Here is a 15,774-nt window from a genome sequence, read left to right as displayed (position 1 = left end):
GTATCTGCCCTGGTGTCTTTTAGTGGAGATGGCATTTCAGGCCACTGGGCTGTCATTGTTTCTAGACCTTTTGAGTGGACAGAGATAGGATGAATGGGTAGACAGACAGACAGACTGACTGACTGACTTTATTTTGAGTTCATACTGATACATTAGATTCAAATTCAGAATTACAAGGTTTCTACTTAACTTCTTTCTTCCATAGCGAAAATCCTGGTTCCAAGACAAAGGATGACAGCATTAGAATATCTCATAATTATTCATTTGCTTTATCTCATATTACATATACAACAACTCAGGTCACAATTCTAATGCCACCAAATGTGAATATAGTTACTAAAAATAGTTAAAAAATTTTTTTTGCTTTTGAGCTCTTCCTTCTCCCAACTTTATTTAAATTATTGTACTGTATCTACCGGAACGTGATAACTATTAGTAACTATTCTTCCTTCCTTTTAATCTTCAGTTAGTCTTAGTTTTACTCAATTTAATGCTCACTTCTGGTCCTTTGTCTGTCTTTCCTCATGGTGATTGTCTGAAGCTTTCTCTCCAGTCAGCTTCTCAGCAGGGCTCAGAGGACAGGAGCCCTGAGATGGGCTTGTCCACAAGTTTGTGCCCAGACTTGAAATTTAGCTTTTCTGGATAGAAATCCTTGGATCACATATTCTTCCCCTGTGAAAGTGTAATAATGATAATCTATTTTTTCCCCTTATAAGTTGTGCTTTTTTTCAGTAATTTTACTGGAGTATGTTTTTACATTGGTCGTTATGGGCAATATCCTAAGATAAAGAAATGTGTTCCTTTAAAACATAGTTTCAAGTCTTTTCTTTCAGGACAGTTTACCTTCATGACAGTTTCTAGTGTTTGTTGGCATCCTTGCTTTAGTTTTCTTTCACAGACACGTGGTCATCATCCTACTTTGGATGCCTTTTAAAGTCACTGTAGGCTACTTCCTCTCTCAAATTCTTTGCCTTCCTTTCTCCTTCTATTTGTCCTAAAGCATTATCTGTTGTATTTATTTGCTCCTATGCTCTTTCTAGTTTAGTCTTCATTTCTGAATTTTTTTGGTAATTTTTCCTGTGTTTTATCATTATCTTAGGTCATTTTCCTAATTTCTTTTAACTTGTTTTGAAATAATAGATTACAATTTTGATCTTTTTTGTGGGCATCTCTTTCTGGCCTGCTTTCACTGTCTGTAGGGATGTTATTCTGTTACTTACTCTCTTTTCTAACAATAAGTTTGTATTGGATTTGACCTTGATAATTTTATCTTGCTCATTTTTTTTTTTTGAAGATTTTATTTTTTTTCCTTATTCTCCCCAAAGCCCCCCGGCACATAGTTGTATATTCTTCGTTGTGGGTCCTTCTAGCTGTGGGCACGTGGGACGCCGCCCCAGCATGGCCTGATCAGCAGTGCCATGTCCGCGCCCATGACCCGAACCAACGAAACACTGGGCCGCCTGCAGTGGAGCACGCGAACGAAACCACTCGGCCACGGGGCCAGCCCCTTTATCTTGCTCATTTTCATGTGAAACTAGTTTTCTTAAACTTTTAGAATGAGATGGGGTTCAGAAAAGCTTTTTTAACTTAAAGCTATTATTTTTTCATGATACGAATTTAAAAAACAGAAGGTATTTCCACTGAGCAATTGTCTTCAGACAAAAATCTGTTGACTTTCTTCCTCTTTTCTGTTTCTCTCTTAACTTCATATCCAGTCCACCAGCAAATCCTATCATTTCTCCTTTTAAAATATATTACAAATTCACCATTTCTCACCAACTCCAGACCATCCTGGGCCCAACCGTCTGATCTCATTGGTTTGTTATACTAGCGTCATACAGTAGTCTGCTGACCATGTTCCCACTTCCACTCCTAACCTCCTGTGTTCCCCAGAATCAACTCCCCACACGACATCCAGAGAGATTCTCTTAAAACCAGTCAGAACATACTGGTCCTCTGATCCTCTGTTTAAAACCTATCAGTACATCCCTGTATCTTTAAAATAGGACCTAAACACCTTATCTCGGCCTGCTTGACTTCATATGATCCCCAGTTACCTCTCCAACGTCATTACTTCCTCTCTCCCCTGTCTCTCTCTCCTGGCGCCTCCATGTTGTCTTCTTTGCTAGTCCTTAAATATATCCAGATTCAGGCCGTTTGTCTCACTTCGTACTTGCCATCTGTCTGAAATCTTCTTCCCCTAGGTAATTAGTTATAGATGTCTGATCTTGTCTCCCCTGCTCAGAAAATCCTTTCCTAACCACCGTGCACAAAAAGAGTCTTTCCCCAACCTCATTTGACACACTTCATTTTACATAGCAGTTATACCCTGTGACATTTAGCAGACACCATCTGTTTCTGTCTCACGCTAGAGCAGTGATTGGCTAGAACCAATGTTGCATATGAGGGGTGGGAGTGGAAATCTTTGCCTTGTTCCAACAGGGTGAATACATTCAGTCTCTCAGCATTAAATATGTTAACTATAGGTTTTTCATAGATGGCCTTATCAGATTGAAGAAGTGTCTTTCTATTCCTAGTTTGTGGGGGAGATTTTTATCATGAATGGGTGTTGGATTTTGTCAAATGCTTGTTCTGTGTTGGGGCTCGCCCCGTGGCTGAGTGGTTAAGTTCGCGCGCTTCGCTGCAGGCGGCCCGGTGTTTCGTGGGTTCGAATCCTGGGCGCGGACATGGCACTGCTCATCAAACCACGCTGAGGCAGCGTCCCACATGCCACAACTAGAAGGACCCACAACGAAGAATATACAACTATGTAACCGCGGGGGGCTTTGGGGAGAAAAAGGAAAAAAAATAAAATCTTAAAAAAAAAAGAAAATGCTTGTTCTGTGTCTATTCACATACTATGTTGTCCTTTGCTCTATTAATATGGCATATTGCATAAGTCAATTTTTGGATATTAAACTAACTGCATTCCTGGACGAGCCACAATTGTCCACAATATATAATCTTTATTATATGTTGCTAATATTTTGTTAAGGAATTTTTGCATCTGTTTTCATGAATGGTATTAGTTTGTAGCTTTCCTTTCTTTTTATTTTTAATTGTTAAAATTTTTTATTTATTTATGTGGCTTTCCTTTCTTGTGATACTTTTATCTGGTTTTGGCATCAGGATAATACTGGCCTTATAGATTGAGTTGCAAAGTGTTCCCTCTTCCCCTGTTCTCTGAAAGAGTTTGTCTAGGATTGGTATTATTCTTCTTTAAATAGTTGGTAGAATTCACCCGTGAAGCTGTCTGGGCCTGAGCTTTTCTTTGTGGGAAGATAGGTCTCGTCATATGTTCTGTTTCTTTTTGAGTCAGTTTTGGTAAGTGTCTTTTTGGAATTTGTTCATGTAAGTTGTCTGATATGTTGGCATAAAGTTGTTCATAGTATCCCTCAAGATCCTTTAGATTTCTGTAGGATTGGTGGTTCTAATGAAAAAAACACACTCCTGTGTATCTTCTTCACTCCAGTATTCTACTATAACACCAGATGTGTGGGTTTCTCCATACATCAAGCAATTCTGTGACACCAGCTGGGTGTCCTACAGATTAACTCAATCCTAAGATCTATCTGGAGATAGCATCAGATCCCACAGGTTAAGGGGCCCAGTTTCACAACGCTGCCCCCAATTAAAACACCAATCACATATCCAGATTATTACCTGTGCTTCTGACCAACTTGCTATAAATCAGAGGTTTCCATGATTTAAAACCCCTCCTTGGGTTTGCTTAATTTGCTAGAATGGCTTGTGGAACTCAGAGAAACATTTACTTATGTTTACCAGTTTAGTATAAAGGGTACAGATGAACAGTCAGATGAAAAGGGACATAGGGTGAGTTTCTGGTAGGGTCCTGAGTGCAGGAGCTTCTGTCCCTCTGGAACCGGAGTGCTCCACCCTCCTACATGTGGAAGCTCATCAATTCTCGCTGTTCAAGAGTTTTCATGGAGCTTAATCTACAACTCCCCTCCCATGCCAAGAGGTTGGTTGGTGGAGTTGAAAGCTCCAACCCTCTAATTATTTAGTCTTTCTGGTTACCAGCCCCATCCTGAGACCATCTAGGGGCCACCCTCTAAGTCACCTCATTAGCATAAACTCAGGTGGGCTCAAAAGGGCTACTTAGGAACAACAAAAGACACTCCTATCAGGAAATGTCTAGAGTTTTAGGAGCTCTCTGCCAGGCATGGGGGACAAAGACCAAATATATTTCTTATTATACCGTGATAGTGATGTCCTTTCTTTCTTTCCTGGTTCTGCTAATTTGTGTCTTCTGTTTTTCCCCCCGGTCAGTCATGTTAAAAGTTTATCAATTCGGTTGATCTTTGCAAAGAACCAACTGGTTTCATTGATTGTTTTTTTTCCTCAGTTGTTTTTCTGTTTTTTCTTTTATTAATTTTCACTGTGATCTTTATCAGTTTCTTCTTTCTGCTGCTTTAGGTACAATTTGCTTTTTTCTAGTTTCTTAATGCTGTGTTTTCATTTCTGTTCAACCAAAAATATGTCTAGTTTCCTTTCTGAGATCTCTTGTTTGAACCACAGATTATTAAAGGTGTATCAGTATTTTGGGACTGCCCAAATTTCTTTCTATTATTGATTTCTGATTTGATTCCATTGTAGTTAGAGGGTATATATTGAATCATTTAGATTCTTTGAGACTTTTTTTTTTATAGCATGTGGTCTATGCTAGAGAATGGTTTGTCTGCTTAATAAGAATGTACAGTCTTCCTTTGTTGGGGGAGTGTTCTGTAAATGTCTGTGAGGTCAAGATGGTTGGTAGTCTTGTTGAAATCTTATGTATCCTTACTGATATTCTATTTACTTGTTCTGTCAGTTGTTGAAAGTTGGGTATTGAAATCTCCAGCTATAATTGTGGATTTGTCTACTTCTGTCATTTTCATCCGTTTTTTTCTTCATGTGTTTTGGGGCTTTGTTGTTAAGTGTGCATACCTAATTTTGTCTTAAAGTCCATTTTGTGTAATAGTTAGTTTAGACACTCCAGGTCTTTTATGGTTATTTGCATGCTAGATCTTTGCTATCCTTTTACTTTGAACCTTTTTTGTCTTTGAATTATAAGTTTGTCTCTGGTTATGCACCTTTTAGTTGGATCTTGCTTTTTGTTATCCAACCTGCCTTTTGATTGAGATACTTAGGCCATTTGTATCTAATGTAATTGTGGATATTGTTGGATTTACATTTGCCATTTTGCTATGTTTTCTCTATGCCTCATGTCTTTTTTTGGTCCTCCTTTAGGGCTTTCTTTGTGTCAAACAAAAATTTTTTATAGTACTATTTTAATTCTTTGGTTGAATATCAGCCACTTTTTTTAGTGTTTGCACTAAGGATTAAAATATGCATTTTAATGTGTCACAGTCTACTTCATGGTAATACCTTAATTCTGGTAAAATGTATCAACTTTTCTCCTGTATAGTTCTATTTCCTCTTCACTCATTTTTCCTATTATTTGTCATACATATTGCATCTATATATGTTACAAATCTGTGCAACGTAGTTTTTTAACCCTATCTGTTACAAATATATGGATATGATATAATAATCATTGCATTATGCCAGGGATTGGCAAACTTCATGTCACAAAATATCATTTTGAATTTTTTTCCGACCATTTAAAAATACACAAACCATTCTTAGCTCACAGACTATGCAAAATCAAGGGATGGAACAAATCTGGCCCATGGACTATAGTTTCTTAATCTCTGCTTTATACAACTTTTTGTCTTTTAAAAATATTAAGAAAAGGAAAGGAAAAAAAAAACTTATCCTATCTCTTGACCCACACATTACCCATTTCCTGTACTCTTTATTTCTTCCTGTGAATTCAAGTTACTATCTGTTCGCATTTTATTTCAGCCTGAAATACTTTAATTGATTTTTCTAAAACATTTCTACTGGCAGTGAATTCTACCTCAGTATGTGCATATTTGGGAAAGTTTTTATTTTGTCTTCATTTTTGAGGGATTGTTTTCTTAGTTGTTAGAATTTTTTTTTCCTGATCGCTTCAAATATGTTATCCCACTGGTTTTTGGCTTCCATTGTTTCTCAGGAGAAGTAAAAATTAATTATATTTTGTACCTCTATATGTATGTGTCTTTTTTTCTCTTGCTGCTTTCGTGATTTTCTCTGTCTTTGGTTTTCAACACTTTTGGTATAATGTGTCTGCCTGTGGATCTCTGTGTTTATCGTACATGAGGTTTATTAATTTTGAGAATTGTAGATTGTTTTTCATCAAATTGGAGAGGTTTGGGGCCATATTTGTTTAAGTACTTTTTCTGCCCCCTTTTTCCTCTCCCCTCTTTCTTGGGGGGAAATTCCCATTATGCATATGTTTGTATGCTTGATGTTGTCCCTCAGGTGTTTGAGACTTTGCTCATTTTTCTTTAATCTTTTTTCTCTTGTTCTTTAGATAGAGTAATATAAATTATACATTCTTCAAGTTAACTGATTCTTTTTTCCTGCCACTTAAAATCTGCTGTTTTCCCCATCTAGTGAATTTTTTATTTTGGTCATTTGGTCAACTCAAAAATTTCCTTTTAGTACTTTTTCATAGTTTCTCTTTCTTGAGATTCTTTATTTGTCAATTCATTGTAATCTTATATTCCTTTACCATCTTTTCTTTGGTTTTCCTGAATTCTTTGAACATATTTATTACTATTGGCTTGAAGTTGTTTTATGCTAAATCTTGCATCTGGCCCATCAGAGTTCCTATTGACTGATTTTCTTCTTGAGTATAGTTCATACTTTACAGTGTTTTTGCATGTCTCATAATTTTTTATTGAAAACTGGACATTTTAGATAATATACTGTATCATCTGGATTCTTTTTTTGTTTGTTTAAGATTTGTAATTGTTGCTCAATTTCTTGGGTTATTTTGTGTGTTTCTTTTGTAGCATGCCTGGAATTGCTCTCTGAAATCCATTTCTCCCACAGCACGTAGCCACTGGTGTCCAACTTCACTTTTCTATTCTCATTTTTGTTTTCTAGCCTGACTTCTAGAGTTTGCTTCATATCTGCTTGGTTTAGTGCTCAGGCCCTTTGGTCTTCCCTTCTGCTGATGGATCTACATGTGGGTGGGGGTGAGGAGGGTGTAGAATTCAGTGTCTTGGCAGTTTTCTTGTGTGTGTGTGTGTGCCCTGACTCATCTAGGGCTCCGTGATGCCCACATTTAGCCCTTTTGTGCTCTCTGACTTATAGATCTCCCTGTTAAATTTCTGGCTGGTTCTCAGGTCTGACACTCACCCAGTCACACCACGTTTTTGGGCCAGTAGAGCTGCAGGCTTACCCTTTGGACCTTTTACTGGCATTGTCCTGGCACATGTTTTATCTCCCCTGCTCTACACTAGTCATCTTCCCCTGGAGGCAGAGTCTTGTCCTGGTGAAAATGTACTCCAGCTCAGATAAGAGCAGCCCAGGCAAGAACGCCATAGGCTCTCACTGTCTACCTAGGTCCAGCAACTTTTTCATGAGTAGATACTTCTCAATTTTTTGTTTGCCTTTAATGGATTTGCAGAGCCCTGGAATCATCGTTTTTAAGAATTTTGTGTAGTTTCATAGTTGTTTTGGAGGGAGAGGATTTTCTAACCTCTTTCCTCCAGCATAACCCCTGTCTTGCCCTTTGTTAATTCTTTTGTAAGCCAGTTTGACCCACAGAAGACTCTAGATCTAATGGTTTTATATGGCATTTAAAAGATTTTATATGGCATTTTAAATGTAAGGGGCAGGATAATAAAACTTGGTCCGAGGATTGGGGTTGCAGCATGAAAATTTGCCTAGAAGTGAGAGCACCAAATGAACTGGCCAAGTGAAAGTGTCTTTTGGCCTTTCCATTGCAGTCAGAGTCTTCTAAGGGATGCAGCATGCAGGGAGGGTGGTGGTCAGTCTTAGGTTCTTGGTTTTGAGGTCAGTTCTTCCTGACTTTCTGCTTTCATTAGCTGTTAATCATCATTTTAGTCTCACTCTTTCTACATAGTCTATTGTGGCTTTTGGCCTTGTCTATGGTATGTCAGGTGGAAGTGTTCACTCTATGTTTTGTGCTCACTTGTCCTCCAGGTGCAGAAGGACTCAGGGTGGAGTTTGATCGGCAGTGCTCCACAGAGAGGCGCCACGATCCTCTCACAGTCATGGATGGTGTCAACAGAATCGTCTCCGTGCGGTCAGGTGTGAAGGGAGGTTGAACAGGGCATGGTCTGCTCACCTTCATAAGATGGAAGCGTTAACATTACTAAACAGAATACTGCTGCTGCTTCTTTCTTATGTGAGATTTAAGGAAGGGACAATAAGCTATTTTGCTGCAAAATACAGTAGGTTTTGTCTGCTTCTTCAGAGTACTTTCAATGAGATAATTATTTGAATAGTGTGTGCACCTCACCACTGGTTGGGACTTCTGGGGGACTGGCAGGAGAGCAGATCCTTGTTGGGGACACAGGCTGTCCAGAAGGCCTAGCCTCACCCAAACAGTGAGAGATCGTCCTGTGAGATGTGTCGGAGTGCCAGGCTCGTGAGAGGTAGAGGTTGACATGCTATAAAGCTTCTTAAAGGGTTTCATTTTTTAATCGATTACCAGTGAGGACTGGGCTCTGCACAGAGTGTTCTGTACGTGTGGTGGATATAGCATTGGAGTAGACAGGAGACATCACCTCCAGGCTTGTCTCTGATCTGCTGATGTGCTCCATGACATTGAGCAAATCACTCTGTCTAGGGGGCTTGTTAAATGTTCTTTCACTGAGCTTTTTAGAATCATTAGTGTAGGGGTGTATAAGTGTGCATGCACATATCTTTTCAGACTTCTTTATCCTCCATCTCGTGCAAGGATTGGCACACTTTTCCTGGCATAACTACTCCCCTCTGCCTTTGTAGTGAAAGCAGCGACAGACTGAATGTAAATAATGGACCTGGCTGTGTCTCAACAGAACTTTACTCACAGGATGTTACTTATTTAAACCCTGGTATAAAGCTTTGAATGAAGTAGTCTGGTTATGGATGAGCACAGATTTTTTTCTGGCAGTTTGAGGAATGTCAGTATAGTTTTCAGGAGTGTTGTCAGAAGTGCCTGGTTTCTCTGCTTCCAGCAGGAGATGGCCCTTCTAAGGAGTAACCTGGTTGGGGTAGCATATCACAGAGATGTCTTGTGGGCTCCCCTCCATGCTGCCCCAGGCCCTGGGCTCTGTCTGGGCTGTTCCACTCTCCCTCAGGGTGGTACTTCCATGCTGAGCTGCCCATGTGTCCCAGGGATGCCCTGTTTGCTCAGGCATTTGCACACTTGCACCCTCTGGAGAAAGCTGGGGCTCTTCCTCCTGTTACCTGGGTAACTGCCATCATCTCAGACATTCCCCAGGAAACCTGCCTGGAACCCTGATCTGGGCACTGGCCACTCTGCAGGCCTCTCACACTGCATTGTAGTTGCGTGAATGTTTCCATCAGGGTGGTGCCCGCCTGCCCTCAGTTTTCCCAGTACCCGTGCAGTGTGTGTTGAAGGGTCGTATGTATTAAAATGTGGTTCACCAAGAGTGGTATGAACTCAAATTTGGGAGGACTTGGGTTAGAGGAGCCAGCTGTTCTTTAGACATGGTGTGCATGATTTTGCTTTGTATCTGAAGATGTTACTGTTGATGGAATGATGGAGTGAAGCTGACACCAGGGTGTGCCTTTCTTTACCAGGCCGAGAGTGGTCTGACTGGTCTAGCGAGCTGCGCATCCCAGGGGATGAGTTGAAGTGGAAGTTCATCAGTGACGGTTCTGTGAATGGGTGGGGCTGGCGCTTCACGGTTTATCCCATCATGCCAGCTGCAGGTAAGGGGGAGGCCTATGGCAACAAAGTCTTGATGACCCAAGCAAGGTGGACACACAAACTGTTTGCATTTGGTACTTTGTGGTCTGCCTTCTCCTGTGGGGTTGGGAGCCAGCACTGTCCAAGGTCCCACCATGGCAAAGATCAGAACTGCAAAGGTCTGCCACAGCCGTCCAGTTGTTGGGGTGTTAGCACTCCATCCCCACCCAATGGGAATGAGCTGTTGCTGGTTGCAATTCTTAAGCCCTTTGATTTGCAGATAAAATGTCACTGTATGGAGCTTAGTTATGTGACATAGACAGTGGTGGTACCACAGCACCGCTCTAACCTGGCATCCAGGTGGACAAAGCCCACACCTTGTTTGTCAGTTTTATGCAAGTCTGCTTATGGGGTAGCGCTCGCCCTGTCCAATATGGGAACATTTATAGCGTTCCTTCCTTAGGCCCTAAAGACCTCCTTTCCGATCGCTGCGTCCTCTCCTGTCCATCCATGGACTTGGTGACATGTCTGTTAGACTTCCGGCTCAATCTTGCCTCGAACAGAAGCATTGTCCCTCGCCTCGCGGCATCACTGGCAGCTTGCGCACAGCTGAGTGCCTTAGGTAAATGACACCTTTATTGTCATGTCTGTCATACTTAATGGGAAAAATGTTCAAGCTTCTGATAATTTCTGTCTACTCATTTCAGCTGCCAGTCACAGAATGTGGGCCCTTCAGAGACTGAGGAAGCTGCTTACAACTGAATTTGGGCAATCAATTAACATAAACAGGCTCCTTGGAGATAATGACGGGGAAACAAGGGCTTTGGTATGGAATATTGTGTTATGCTTTCTAGGTGTTTGACTCTTTTGGAATAAAATGTTGCTTTAATAATTTAACTTCTAAATTGCTGAGAAGAGTTGGGAAAGTCCATGCAAGAATGAGTGGTCTTTGTCACATCAGACTTCCTTATGTTGCTAAATATACTGAGTGCAGGTTGGACTTTGATTTTAAAAACAGAGATGTGTGTCGATGGCTGTGAGCATAGAATTGTGTCTTTTGGACTTTACAGTGGGTCTGACTCACCATATCCTCTTCATTTTGCTGGATGAGGTGGTTACTGTTAAAAGAATGCTTAGTCCTAACCATTTTAGGGTACGGGGGTTTGTAGGCCAGAAAGGAACTGGTTCCCTGGGAGTTGCTGTACTGAAATTGAGACCAAACATTCTGAGGTGAGTTTTCAAGCTCCTCTCATTTTAGTATTCATCACGTCCTTTTAGGTTTTTTCCTATTTGAAAATATTAATACACTTTTTTTGGGGAGAATAATACCAATATAAAACATTTGACTCATAGAAGCAAAACACTCAACTCTTGCCTTTTAGATTCCTGGAATAGGATATAATTTTGTTGTTTTCTTAGAGTTTTACAGGCAGTGCTCTTGCTGCTTTGGTGAAAGGGCTCCCAGAAGCTTTGCAAAGGCAATTTGAATATGAAGATCCTATTGTGAGAGGTGGGAAACAGCTGCTCCACAGTCCCTTCTTTAAGGTAATACTTGGCTTGTTTTAAATTGATGGGGGAGCCACAGAGAGCTCTATGCAGTGTATCAAGTTACAGGCCCCTTTGAGGACAGGTGTAGGTATTGCTGAAGTTGAATACAAAAAATTTCCAGAAATGACTGTGTGATCTAAGCCCTTATACTTTAAGTATTAGCATGCTTTGAGGTGCAATCACTTAGGCAGCAAGTGTTGTAGCAGTTGTGGATCTGAGGTCCTGTGTGTCAGGTGCTTCACTGGAAACTGGGTAGGAATAATTCATATGACTGGTGATAGTAAAACACTTGCTGGGCATGTGGCGGTCAGCCTGAAATAGGAGCTCCTGAATGAGGACCCGTGGAAACCCTGTGATGGTGGCTATCTTTGCCATGCAGTGCTGGTGAAGTGGAATATTAGCTGCATTTATGGGGGTCCCTGTGTTAATTTTTGGTGGCTGCAGGTACTGGTAGCTCTTGCTTGTGACCTGGAACTAGACACTCTCCCTTGCTGTGCTGAGACGCACAAGTGGGCTTGGTTTCGAAGGTACTGCATGGCATCCCGTGTTGCTGTGGCCCTGGACAAAAGAACACCGTTGCCCCGTCTGTTTCTTGATGAGGTACTGCACATTATTTTGGAATCACTTTTGGAATGCAAAAATGTTTTCTTTATTCAGCTGTAGTATAAAAAGATGCCAATATTATGAGACACAGCAACATTTCTCTTGGAAAGGAGTACCATAAAGGAAAAAGCAATAGGTGAAAGTGAATGAGCTGACACTGTGAATTTCACTTAAAGTTTACTTTTAGTAAAGTAAACTGAATATGATAATGGTGTAGCCTAGACTTTTTTTAATATCTTAGACTTGATATAATCATATTGGTTTTGCTTTTTTAACCATAAAATCACAGTATTGGTGTTGGCATTCCCTCATGTTCTCAGATGGGGATTCTTCCTGTCTTCTTACCTTAATAGTATTTGTTTTGTTCTTGAGAGATGAATGTTTGATCTATAATCTCATAAAAATATTGTCTAGGTGGCTAAGAAAATTCGTGAGTTAATGGCAGACAGCGAAAACATGGATGTTCTCCATGAGAGCCACGACATTTTTAAGAGAGAGCAAGATGAACAACTCGTGCAGTGGATGAACAGGTTATTATATCAGAAACAAGAAATAATGTTGTATGAGAGAGCAAGGTGTTTCACATGCAGTTCTTCCCATGTCCATTGTTTGTTTAATGTTTGTTGTAGGCGACCAGATGACTGGACTCTTTCTGCTGGCGGCAGTGGAACAATTTATGGATGGGGACACAATCATAGGGGGCAGCTTGGGGGCATCGAAGGTGCAAAAGTTAAAGTTCCCACTCCTTGTGAAGCCCTTGCAACTCTCAGACCCGTGCAGTTAATTGGAGGGGAACAGACTCTCTTTGCAGTGACAGCTGATGGGAAGGTAAAGGAGCATTTTCTGTGTCATAAGGACATTAAAACTGAATGACAGCTGTGACTAGAGTGCATTGTCTGGTTCCTAATGTGTGTCAGGATTCTGTACTGAAACATTATCTCAAGATTAATAGTACTTAAGATGTGCTAGAAGCAGTCATTGTTCTAAAATATTTATGATCTTTAGTGTGTTCTCTAGTTTTAAAATTTTTATTTTGAAATACAACATGCATACAAAAGTGTATTTTAATTGTTTGCATATCAGTAATTCATTAGATGCATTCCTTTTTTGTTTGCTATTATAGTGCTTTTAAAAAATGAATTGCTGCTGGTGTTTGGAAATAGTGGATGTTTATATATTGACTTTATGTCTAGTGACCTTATTCTACAGTTTTCTTTCTTATGGTATCTCAAGATTGTTTGTGTCTTTATGGAGAGCCATAATCTCTAAATGAATTTTGTTCCTTCCTTTCCAGTTCAGCTATCTTTTATTATTTTCCTTTTGCTTGAGACAAAGGGAGCTCCTTATGCTGGCTGGGAGTTGCAGTATAATATTGAACAGGAGTGGTGGTAGTGGGCCTGTTCTTGTCTTGATCTAGGCTGCGAAGAAAACACTGTGATCGAACATTTCACACACTTGACTGTGGGGGTTTGGTAAATGCCTTTTATCAGATTAAGGAAGTTTCTTTCTGTTTCTATTCATGTATGGATATTTATTTTTGTCAAACACTCTTTCTTCATTAAAAAAAAAATGTTCTTACGGATGTTTTTAGTCCAGAATCATGAGTGCAATCATCGTAACGTTCCTGTCTTATGCACGCCTTGTCTGGTCTTGGTACTATATTAGTTATCTGTTTAACTTACAACAGTTAATTTAAAACAATACACATGTATTATCTCACAGTTTCTCTGGGTCAGGACTCTAGAGGTGGGTCTTCCAGCCCAGAATCTCTCACCAGCTTGCAGTTGCCTCAAGGCTGTCCTGAGGAGGATTCAGTTTCTCGTGAGCTGTTGGCTGAGATCACCCTCAGTTCTTTGCTATCTCATAACATGGCAGCTGTTTTCGTCAGAGAGAGCAAGGGAGGGGCGAGAGAGAGTGACAGTAAGATGGAAGTCACAGTCTTGTGTGACCTAATTCAGAAGTGGCAGTCCGTCCTTGTTGCCATATGCTGTCCATTAGAAGTGAATCACTAGGTCTAGCCCATGTTCAAGGAGAGGAGATTACACAGGGGCGGGAATCCCTGTGAGCAAGAACCAATGAGAACCACGTCAGAGGCCACTAGCCAAGAGTATCAAGTGGTGCTAGCTTCATAAAAAGGGTTGAAGTGTATCCCTCTTTTTCTATTCTCTGGAGAATTCTGTGTCTTTTAGTTGTTTCCTGGTTATTTTAACATGCATATTTAAAATCTAAAGTTCATTAGTATTTCTGCCCACCTCCCAAATAACCCATATGCTGATTCTTTGTTATGCTGTGTTTTGGCACTAACCTATGTCCCTAATGATAGGCATTATTATTGTTGTTGTTTTGTATAATCCATGTTTTTTCTGGACTTACCCAAATGTTACACTCATCTTTACTCACCATTATTTCTTACGTCTCAGACCTTCTATCTGCAATTCCGTTTATTTTACTTTAAACATGTATTTTCAGTTTCTTTTAGTGAGGGTCTTTTGTTGGTTAATCCTCTGATTGTTTTTGTTTGTTTATTTGAAAATATCTTTATTTCGTTCCTTTTCTAGAGTAAGGATTGCAAACATTTTCTGTAAAGGGCATGATAGTATTTTTGGCTATGTGGGTCACAAGGTCTCTGTTACAATTATGAAAGCAGCCTGTGGACAATATGTAAATGAATGTGTGTGGCTGTATTCCAATAAAACTTTATTTACAAAATGGGCTTGATTTGGCCCATGGGCCATAATTTGCCAGCCCCTGTTCTAGAGTATAAAAGTTTCAGTTGACCATTATTTTCAGTTAGCCTCTTAAAAATTTTATTCTTCTGTTTTTTTTGGCCTTCATTGTTGCTAATGAGATGTCAGCAGTCAGACTAGTTTTTACCCAAGTGAAGGTAATAAATCTTTTCTCTGTGGCTGCTTTTAAGATCTTTCTTTAGTGATTTACAGTTTCACTATGATATATTTAGATGTCAATTTCTTTTTATTTTTCCTGACCTGTTTTGTTTTGTTTTGTTTTTGCTAGGTAATGAGGGCTGAGGGGTGGGCTTCCTAGCTCTAAGAAGTGGTCTTTTGGCAACTGGTAAATTCTCAGAGATTATTTTTTTCAAATATGCTCTCTATCTGAAACTCTGAGTTCTGATGGATGTTCAATTGAGGTCTGTCCTTCATATCTCTAACCCTCCTTTCCTATTTCCTCTTCTCTGTGTGTTTCTGTGCCATATACTGGATATTTTCTTCAGATCCATCTTCCAGTTTTCTAATCTCTCTTCACCTGTTTATAATCTGCTTTTGAATACATCTGGGTTTCTAATTTCAATTATTACCTTTTTAATTTCTGGAAGTTCTGCTTTGGGTTGTTTTACAGTCTCTTATTCTTTGGGAATACTGTTAAGGTGTTACTTCTTTAAACATAATATTGGATGTTGTTCTGCTGACTCTGACTTGTGGTACCTTCTTTCCTTTTGTATGATGTGAATTTTTCAAACTATGAGTGATTTTTCCTTGGAAAATTTTGTATAGAAACCCTTTGAGTCCTAGTTTGAAATCATTCATCAGAGAGAATGTACAACCCTGGGTTACTACCAACCTAATACAATGTAAGCTAAATCCTCTACCTAAGGAATTTAGACAATAGGTAGCATAAGTTCAGACAGAATAACTTTTAACAATCTACTTTTGTGATTATGAGTTCTCAGGAGAAATTTCGCCCCCTTCTTTTTCAGTGCTAAGATTGAGAAAGACAGCTTTCCTCATTGTTGTCTTCTTAGTTCTCATTCTCAGTCTGAATGAGGGTATAGCCCTTTGGAACCTCACCTTTCTACAGAGACTCTCCCTTTAGGCTTGGCATCT

At 39.8% G+C, this 15,774-nt stretch overlaps 1 protein-coding gene across 6 annotated transcripts in view; it reads left to right on the top strand.

The window, feature by feature from the left end:
* HERC2 (HECT and RLD domain containing E3 ubiquitin protein ligase 2) overlaps positions 1-15,774 on the top strand; it is a 256,324-nt gene that overhangs the window by 208,122 nt on the left and 32,428 nt on the right. For all 6 annotated transcript variants that reach the window (XM_070572331.1, XM_070572323.1, XM_070572302.1 and 3 more), the window contains exons 71-78: positions 8,065-8,172; positions 9,673-9,804; positions 10,245-10,403; positions 10,489-10,607; positions 11,201-11,326; positions 11,774-11,929; positions 12,347-12,462; positions 12,562-12,760. In XM_070572331.1, coding sequence (XP_070428432.1) covers positions 8,065-8,172; positions 9,673-9,804; positions 10,245-10,403; positions 10,489-10,607; positions 11,201-11,326; positions 11,774-11,929; positions 12,347-12,462; positions 12,562-12,760 — 1,115 coding nt within the window. The remainder of the gene's footprint in view (positions 1-8,064; positions 8,173-9,672; positions 9,805-10,244; positions 10,404-10,488; positions 10,608-11,200; positions 11,327-11,773; positions 11,930-12,346; positions 12,463-12,561; positions 12,761-15,774) is intronic.

This window comes from Equus przewalskii, chromosome 1 (genome assembly GCF_037783145.1).
Source record: "Equus przewalskii isolate Varuska chromosome 1, EquPr2, whole genome shotgun sequence".
Classification (NCBI taxonomy): domain Eukaryota; kingdom Metazoa; phylum Chordata; class Mammalia; order Perissodactyla; family Equidae; genus Equus; species Equus przewalskii.
This window is presented reverse-complemented; position numbering and strand designations above follow the sequence as displayed.